At 63.8% G+C, this 9,434-nt stretch overlaps 1 protein-coding gene across 1 annotated transcript in view; it reads right to left on the reverse strand.

Annotated features, from left to right (window-relative positions):
* Positions 1-554, reverse strand: part of MUC5B (mucin 5B, oligomeric mucus/gel-forming) — a 32,201-nt gene extending 31,647 nt beyond the window's left edge. The window contains exon 1 of the mRNA XM_060404191.1: positions 100-554. Coding sequence (XP_060260174.1) covers positions 100-554 — 455 coding nt within the window. The remainder of the gene's footprint in view (positions 1-99) is intronic.
* Between the last annotated feature and the right edge of the window lie 8,880 nt (positions 555-9,434).

A 9,434-nucleotide genomic window follows, 5' to 3' on the forward strand; every position in this document is an offset into this window, starting at 1 on the left:
ACAAGAGTCCGGTGCTCCCACGCGTCCGGCCCCCTCCCCGCCAGCTCCGACCCCCGCCCGCCTCGGAGCCGGGCCCCTCCGCGCCCCGGCTGCGCTCACCGCCACCCGTTGATGAGGACCGAGCCGTTGGAGACCTCCAGCACGAGCCCCTGAGATCTGAGGACGATGTGGGTGATGGTGGGCCTGGAGCCCAGCAGGCCGCGGCGGAGCTGCAGGTTGAAGTCCTCGTAGGCCGAGCCGCAGTGCGCGGAGAAGACGTAGTTGCACAGCCCGGGGAAGCGGAAGACGTCGCCGTCGAAGGTCTTGTAGTGGAAGTCGCCCCACGTGCTGCACACCCGCCCGCCGTGGGCCGCGCTCACGGCTGTGGGGAGTGTGTGGTGGTAGGGGGGCGACCTGCCCTGGGGCCAGGCCCCTGTGTGGGGTGGGGAGCCACCTCCCCCTTCCTCGCTCCCCTCTGACCTGGATTCTCGCTCCTGCCCAACCTTGAGGGCCTCACCCCAGCACCTGGGCTGGCCCCCAGGAGAACCATCCACAGGGCAGGCGCCCAAGGCCATCTAGCTCTTCAGCTGCCCACACTGTCCCGGCTTTATCCCCAGGTCTGTGACCACCCCAGAAGCTGGCAAACACCCCCAACCCTGTAGGCCATGGGCGGCGTCCACTTACGGCTCATGGTGGGGAAGACAGTGATGGGCGGGATGAAGGTCAGGTGCCGGGCTGTGAAGGGAGCCAGGTCACACCCCGAACGTGGCCAGGCGGGGACCAGCCGCCATCCCCACCCCCAGGACCCCTCACTGGCTACCCTGGGGCAGCAGGGGGCCGCAGGCCAGCCTGACCCAGCCCAGGGAGCCCAGGACGAATGCTGTCCCTGTAGGGCGCTCCCCGTCTGCCCGCAACACGCTCCTGCCCAGGTCTGAGTGTGTCCCTGCTTGTGTGTGCGTGAACATGTGAGCACGGGTGGGCAAGCGCGGGCACACGCACGTGTGTGAGCGTGTCTGGGCCTCTCTGCTCACTGTCTGTTTTCTCAGGGCCTCTGCCGCCCCCTCCTGTGGGCAGACGGGTCCGGGGGGTCTCTGTGGCACGAAGCTGATGTGAAAAGGGGACCCCCTGCCGGCTCCGTGCCGGGCCCTCCCTGCCACGCCCACCCTCTGACCAGTCATCTCCGGCTGCTGACTTGTCCAGCTCTGCTGCACGCCGTCCTGGGTCTCTGCAGGGCAAGGGAGTGGGAGTCCATGAGAAGCTGGCCGTCAGGACCCTGCCCCGGGGCGGCGAGGTCTCCGAGGCTGCAGGCTGGCAGCCATGGGCACCGCGCCCCGTGCCCGGAGCTGACCGCCCCCCATCTGCACGTTGTGCACCTCACTGTGGCTGGGGTAGGAGGAGTCAGGAAAGGTGGCGGCTCGCTGACCCCAGGCCACCCCAGAGGGAGTGTCTGGCCCCTCCACACACCCCTCGGAGAAGGACAAAGCCTGGCTTTGTGGGGAGGACACACAGGTTGGAGAGGCTTCCAGGCGTGACTTAGCAGAAACTCAAGACTACAGCCAGCCCCGCCTTCGAGCCCCCAGCCCCACGCAGGCCGGAGGCCTGGGGGCCCACAGCACCTCATGTCCCCCACTACCAGGGGCGCCCCTCCTGGGTCCAGGTGCCCCCGCCACCTCGGTGGGCGAGACTGAGCCCCCTCCAGGCCCCTCTCTGTGAGGCTTGGCCCGGGGCACCCCGCACACACAGCCCCGGAATTCCTTCCTCACGTGGGTAGGGCTCTCCCCGCTCCTCCCAGCCTGCACCGCATGGGGAGACGGAGGTGAGGCCCGGAGGTCCGCGTGTCCCTGGAGGGGTGCTGCCCAGCGAGGGGTGCTGCCCGGCGAGGGGTGCTGGGCCAGCTCTGCAGCCGCCGCACCAGGCTCAGCTCCCTACGCTGCCTTCCGGCCAGGACAGGAGGCCGTGGGCACTGGCCCGGCGCTTCTCTCTCCTCCTCAGGGCCCTGTTGACCACGCTTCTCCCTGCCCACCCTGACCCCTGGCCCTGACCCCAGGCCCGCAGCCTCTCATGCATGTACCCCTTGTTTTACCCACCCCCCGGTCGAGAAACCAGGGGCACACGGACAGGCTCACACAGCACCCCTTCCGGGGCCAGGTGACCACCTGTGAACCTGGCTGGTCCAGAGCTCGGCCAGGGAGATGCCCACCGCCATCCACCCCATCTACTGCAGTCCGAGCACACATCCACCGACGGGAAGCCCCTCCACTCAAGGCCAACCTCACCCCCCACCCCCGGGGGCTCAGCCCAGGGGACACCAGCGCGAGGCGGTGGATACATGGGATCCAGGCTAACGTTCCTGTCGGCCTCCTGTCTGCGCTCGGAGATGGATTAAAGACAGGAGCAGCTTTGTGTCCTGAGGGCACTGCGGCAGTCTCCCCAGGGGCAGAGGGGCTGAGCCCCGTCTGAGTGAGACTGGGGCCACATAGTTCCCACCCCTGGGGCAAGGGAGACACTTGCACACACGCAGAAGGGCTCCTTGAGGGTGAAAGGAGGGGCACCCCCACCAGAGGGGCACCCCCACCAGAGGGGCACCCCCATCAGGGGTGATGCCACGCTCTCCCTAGGCCTCGACTCAAATCTGTCTTGGAGGAAAGTTGTGCACGTGTGTCAGGGAGGGTCCTGGGGCAGTTAAGCACTTAGAGAAAGAAATCAGATAATTGGCCAAAGGTGAGCAAAGGCCTGGAAGAACTGCCCTCCATAAATGACTTAGCTGCCTCTTTTCCTGGTGGCTCAGACGGTAAAGAACCTGCCTGCAATGCAGAAGACCCGGGTTTGATCCCTGGGTCGGGAAGATCCCCTGGAGAAGGGAGTGGCAACCCACTCCAGCCTTCTTGCCTGGAGAATCCCATGGACAGAGGAGAGCCTGGAGGGCTACAGTCCACGGGGCCACAGAGTCGGCCGTATGACCGACGCGCCTCACTGTGCGGACGCCCACGCCCTTCTGGGGAGGGGGTGGGTCGTACGGGACTCCTGCCTGGTCTCTGTCGTGACTAAACAGAGCATTTCTCTGCGCATTCTCACGCGTCATGCTGTGGCCCTAATAATAAGCTCTGTGCCTTCATTTACAGCTTTTGCCTGCTTGAGAAATGCGTTTTTCCCTGAAAGCAAGGGCCGAGGGGAGTTTGCGTCCTGCCTCGAGGCCCCGGTGGGCACGTGGCCAGGATTCCTGCTTCTCACCCAGACCGCCTGGATCCAGGTCCTCAGGGAGCTGAGATCTCCCTGCGGCCTCTCCCACATCACAGTCGCCACGGTGAGCGTCTCCTAGCAGGAAGGAGCCCCGTTTGAAGGACTTGCCCTCAACAAGAGAAGGGAACTGTGCTCACCGCAGGCCTGCTGCCCCGGGGCTGAGCAGGGCCACGGCTGGCCAGAGAGGCCAGCCGGGCACCCGAACCGCACAGCAGATGCCAGGCAGCATCTGGTACCCTCACCAGGAGTTGCCACGGTTCAGCCCCCACCCCAGGCCTGCCCGCCCTCCAAGAAAGGCAGCCTGGGGCAGAGGCTCTACAGACTGTCTGCCCACCCCTTCACCACCTCCTTTCCATCGGTGGAGAGGGCCTCAGGCGGTGCCCAGCTGCCCAGACCCCTGAGAATGGGGGCCCTGCAGGAGTGACCGCGGGGCCCAGGCCCAGGCCAGCCCCGCTGGGCGCTGCCTTCCCCGGCAGCACCCCTCATGTGGACAGTGAGTGTTATGCTCTTGGTGCTTCCCCGGCTCCAGGGCCAGATGGGCGGCTGCAGGCAAGGAGGGCAAGAAAGGCCACAGGGCAGGTGTGGCTCCTGGAACAGCCGAGGGTCTGATGGGGCTGCCTAGAGGCTACTGCCTGGGCCAGCGCCGAGGGCAGAGTGGGAAATGCAGCCCCCCGTGGGCACCTTTTGTGCTGACTCTGCCCGCTCGGCTCTGCGATGGTGGTGGGGGACCTCACAGAGACCAGAGAGACCCCATGGCCCAGACCCCTCACCCAGCGCCAGCCCCTCCCATCCCCGAAGCCAAGACCCTCGGTTTCCCCTGAGGTTCTAACTTCTCCCAGCTCAGGCTGCCCAGGAGTCCAGGACATGCAGGGCCCTGTGGAGGACACGCTGCCCACTATGGGCATGCGGGGGCCACCTCTGCTGTGCAGGGAAAGTGAGGGGCTGCACCCTTACCTGCCGTGCCCGCTGAGAGCAGGGCCACGAGGGCCCACAGCAGCGCTGGGCACCCGCTCGGGGCACCCATCCTGGGGCTGGCGTGGTGGGCGGGCGGCCAGAGGGAGTGGGGCGCGATGCTCACTCCCCTGGGGGCCCTGGGGCTTATGTAGCAGGAGGCCTTGGCCCTGAGCCCGGCTCCCGGGCCACGCAGGGCACGGACCTCCCCCACGACAGCTGCGTGTGTTTGCTCTTGGGGAGGGCCGTGGCACGCAGGAACCCGGAGGAGGAGGGATTTGTGGTTCTGGGCCCCAGAGACGCGGGACCCCCCCACTTTTCCCCACCCCACCCCCCAGCAGCATCGGAGAGTCAGAGGGAGGGGGTGGGGGGCGGGGCCGGCGGAGCCCCCTGAGCAGGGTCACTGTGACCACCCAGGCCCGCTGCTGCCGCGCCCGCTCCCGATAGGGTGGCGATGGGCTGGATGAGGGCAGACCCTGGGCCCGGGCAGTGCCCCCATGCAGAGGAGGAGGCTGTGCGGGCGCCACTTCCGAGGAGCGGGAAGGGCTGGACATCTGCTCCCCGCAGGAGTGCGGAGGCTGTGGGTGGGGGAGCGCCTGTCCCCAGGCTCGCAGGGGTCCCAGAGGCCCCAGCCGTGCCAGCAGGACCTGTCCAGGTCTCTGGGCTCCTCTCCATCACCAAGTTCAAATTCAAGGGGAAACTGGCCTTAGGAGTGAGGTGAGGGTCAAACAGAACGCAGGCCAGGAGCCAATCCCCGCATGCGGGCTGGGGTGTCCATCCTCAGGGCTTGCCTCTCCCTCCCCACCCGGGGTCCCCGCCAACAACAGGCTGAGCAGGGACCCATGTCCACAGGGACGTACTCCTGGCCCCTAGCAGGGCTGATGGGGCACCCTGGGGCTGGGGTTCTCCAGACCCCAGCGCCCGCCCCAGATGCGGTCCTTTAAGGCCTAGCTCCCCGGGCTGGCGTGGCTGGTGGTGGCAGTTCGATGGTGACCCCCGCCCCGGGCTCCGACTCGCCCACAGCGCCCTTTCCAGCCCAGCCATGCCTCTCTCCTCGGGGCACCTCCTCTGCCTTGCCGCTGGGCTCCTGACCGCAAACCTGACGTGTCTGAGCTCAGAAGGCCCAGGGGTGCCCACCCTGCCCTCTGGCGGGGTCGGTTTCCAGGTTTGCGCGGTGAACACTCAGCACCTGGGCCCACTTTCCTCAGCCACCCCGCCTTCGTCTCTCCAATGAGTCCATAGACGTGGAATTTCTGGGGCAAAGGGAAAACCCACCTTAAAGCTGTGGGCATCATCGGCCGCCATCACCCCGCCGCCCTCAGCTTGGCCGAGGGCCCCGCAGGCCCTGCTTCTCCTCTTGGCTCCTGGTATCTGTGGAGCGCCTCTGGCCCCAGCGAGAGTTGGGCGGGGGGGCCCTCCTGCCGACCTGGGTTCTGGGTCTCAGTGGGAGCTCAGGCTGCCCTCCCGCCCCACGCTCACTGTCACCCTCTGGGCTGGGGCTGCGTGGTCTCCTAAGTTCTCTCTCAGGGACCCAGGGGTGCCGGCGGCAGAAAGCACAGCTGGAGGGGCTTCTGGGGGAGGGGTCTCTGGGGGAGGGATGGGCAGGGCCCCACAGGACCGGCCTGGGGGTGCGCTGGGGCCCCTGCCACCCCTGTGTCCCCAGGCTGCGGCTGTGCCCGGCCTCCCTGCAAACACGGGGCTCTGCACCTGGTCCCTCGTGTGTGTGTGGGGGGGCACACTGCAGACCTCTGGAAGGAAGGAAGGAAGGAAGTGGGAATCTGGTCCCCGGCCTGCACCCCCGTGCCCAGCCTTCTCCCTCCTCCCTCCGCCTCCCCGAAGGCCCAGCTCTTGGTTTGTGCCCCCAGCCTGACCCCAGTTGGACACCGTCAGAGCTAGCACACCCCTCCGGCCGTCCTGCATGGCCAGAATCCTGCAGCCACTCGGGGCGGCCCCTGGCCCCCACCCCCACCACGTGGGAGCAGCTGAGCGCCTGGGCACTCGAGGGCGTTCTCTTCAAGCTTAGAGGTTATCCTCTGCACCCCCCACCCCACCCCACCCCACCCCGGAAGGAGTGCTCCACATAGCTGGGCCCTGGCCCATCTGCTCACAGCTGGCACACAGTAGGCACTCAATAAATGCACCGGAAGAGTGAGCCCTCGCTGCCCTGTGCACCGCCCCCCACGCCATCAGCATCCTTGGGCAGGGGCACCGTGGGCGGGGTCGCGGGATTGAGACATCCCGGATGTGGGCCGCAGAGCCCAGCCTGTTTGCTCAGCGGGTTTGCCCCTTCACAGTTGAGAGAGCGGAGAACAGAAGGACAAGGAAGCGGTGAGCAGCACTGCCGGGAAGGGGGCCGGGGCCAGGCCTCCTGGGGCTCGGGGAGGCCGCGGGGAGTGCCAGAGACCGGCCCTGCCCGGGGCACGCCCTGCCCCACGCTCAGCCCGTGGGCCGCAGGCAGCCCAGCTCCCACCTGCGGAAGAGACCCCCACAGACAGAGCCCAGAGCCGGGCCGCCCCGGCCAGTCCCCTGGCCTTGCCGGAAGCCCTGGGAATGGGTGGTCACCGAGGCTTGGGCCCTTCTCTGCTCATCCCTCCCTGCCCACCTGCCTCCCACCACAGCAGCGCCAGGTCAGGGCCGCAGGCGCTGGGAGGCATCAAGCCTCAGGCATTTGCTGAGTGCTGGCGGTTTGCCCTGCTCTGCACTGCACTCCTTGGAGGGTCCCGGACGATGGGGCACAGCCTGGGGGCTCAAAGGCCTGGCTGACTCTAGGCCTGCCTAGGGCCTGTCTGGCTGTCTGGGGCTGCAGACTTCTGCTCCCCTGAGTGCCAGGAGTCTGCGGAATGGAAACCCACCCTTCTCAGACCAGATGGGGTCCAGACAGCCCAGGTCTACGCCTGGGGAGGCGGGGGAGGGGCGATCAGGCCCCCCTGGGAGACCCGGTCCCCAGCGCATTCCCCCCCGCTGAGAAGGGCTGTGCCCACTCCCCTAGCCCCACCCAGGGCTGCAGGAGATGAGGATGCCCCCCCCCACAGGGGGCCGCTGCCCATCTCCTGCTTTTCCCGTCCTCACACAAATCCCTTTCCTTGCCTGATTCGTCTCCCCTCCCACTCTCCTTCCCGCCTTCCTTTCTGCCTTCTAGCAAATTCTGATGCACCCCCAGGGATACCTCCCAGGGCCCTGGGGATCTGACGCCGCCAAGGAAGAGCAAGTTCCCCCTGGAGCTCACAGCACAGAGCTCTGTGCGGGGTGGGGCAGGGTGCGCTGAGCAGAAGGAGGTGGAGGAGGCAGCCTTCTGCTTAGGAAGCGGCAGGTGCAAAGGCCCTGTGGCCGGGATGATGGTGAGCCTTGTAGGGTCTGAAGGCGCCTGGCATGGCTGGGGCAGCTGCAGGAGGAGGCGGGACACGGTGGGCGAGGTTGGATGAGGGGAGGAGCCAGGGCTCCCCGGGAATTTGGGGTGCGAGCTCCTGGAGCACTTACAGCGTGGAAACCACCGGGGATCTTGGTTTTGTTTCCGATCTGCCTATGAAGTGTCCCTTGCTGTCATCAGTCACTAAGTCACGTCCAACTCCTTGCAACCCCTCGCCCTGCAACATGCCAGGGTTCCTGTCCTTACCTGTCTCCTGGAGTTTACTCACACTCATACATAACATAAAATTTGCCATTTTAGTTCAGTTCAATTCAGTCTGGCTCAGCGGGTAACGCATCTGCCTACAATGCGGGAGACCCGGGTTTGATCCCTGGGTTGGGAAGATCCCCGGGAGAAGGAAATGGCAACCCACTCCAGTACTCTTGCCTGGAAAATCCCATGGACTGAGAAGCCTGGTAGGCTACAGTCCATGCGATCGCAAAGAGTCAGACACGACTGAGTGACTTTCCTCCTCAGTTCAGTCGCTCAGTCGTGTCCGACTCTCTGCGACCCCGTGAATCGCAGCACACCAGGCCTCCCTGTCCATCACCATCGTCATACATTCATGGTGTGTGACCATCACCGCCATCATCTCTGGAACACTTTTATCATCCCTCAGAAACTCTGTGCCCGTTAAACAACTCTCTTCCCTTCCCCTGGGCCCTGGTCTCACCCTACTTCCTGTCTCTGTGGATTGTCCTCTAGGTACAGGATTATTTGCTCTGCACAATGTAAATCTCATCCACGTGGCAGCTTGGGTCAGAATTCCCCCTTTAAGGCTGAATAGTGCTCTGTTGTGTGGATATACGACATTCCACACATTCGTCTCTTGATGGGCGTTTGGGTTCTTTTCACCTTTTGGCTGTTGGGAATAAGGCAGCTGTCGAGCCCCTGCCTTCAATTCCTCTGGGTATGTACCTAGGAATACTAAATCGTATTGTCTGTGTTTAACCTTCTGAGGAATCACCAAACACAGAAGCATTCTACATCCCCAGCAACAGTGCCCAAAGGTCCCAACTTTCCCACATGCTTGCCGACACTTGTTATTTTTCCGCTTCTTAAGCGTTTATTTGGCCGCACCAGGTCTGTGTTGTGGCATGCAAACTCAGCTGCAGCATGTGGGATCCATTTCCCTGACCAGGGATCAAACCCGGGCCCCCTGCATTGAGGGCATGGAGTCTTAGCCACTGGACCACCAGGGAAGTCCCTATCCCCTTTTTTAATAAACAAGATATACTCACTTGTTCAGTCAGGTCTGACTCTTTGCAGCCCTATGGACTGTAGTCCACGAGGCTCCTCTGTCCAGGGAATTTTCCAGGCAAGAATACTAGATCGGGTTGCCATTTCCTCCTCCAGGGGGTCTTCCTGACCCAGGGATTGAACTGAGTCTCGGGTGTCTTCTGCGTTGTCAGGCAGATTCTTTGCCATTTAGTAGCACCTGGGAAGCCCTCCTTTTGATAACAGCCGGCCTCTCACCAAGGGATTGATGTGCATTTCTCTAATCGCTGTTGAGGTTGAGCATCTCTTCATGTGCTAATTAGCTATTTGGATATCTTCTTTGGAGAAATGTCTATTCAAGTCCCTGGCTCAGGTTTGGTTGGTTGGTTGTTTTTTTTTTTTTTTTTTGAGTTGGGTTGTTTCTTTTTTGTTGTTGTTATTGAGTTTTAGGAGTTCTTAACATTCTGACTCTCCAGTGGACCACGTTTTGTCAGAACTCGGGTACGCAATGATACGACTCTAATGGCAGAATGTGAAGAGGAACTAAAGAGCCTCTTGATGTGGCTGAAAGAGGAGGATGAACAAGCTGACTTGAAACTCAGCAGTAAAAAATTAAGATCATGGCAGCCAGCCCCATCAC

Source organism: Ovis aries, chromosome 21 (assembly GCF_016772045.2).
Source record: "Ovis aries strain OAR_USU_Benz2616 breed Rambouillet chromosome 21, ARS-UI_Ramb_v3.0, whole genome shotgun sequence".
In the NCBI taxonomy this organism is placed as follows: domain Eukaryota; kingdom Metazoa; phylum Chordata; class Mammalia; order Artiodactyla; family Bovidae; genus Ovis; species Ovis aries.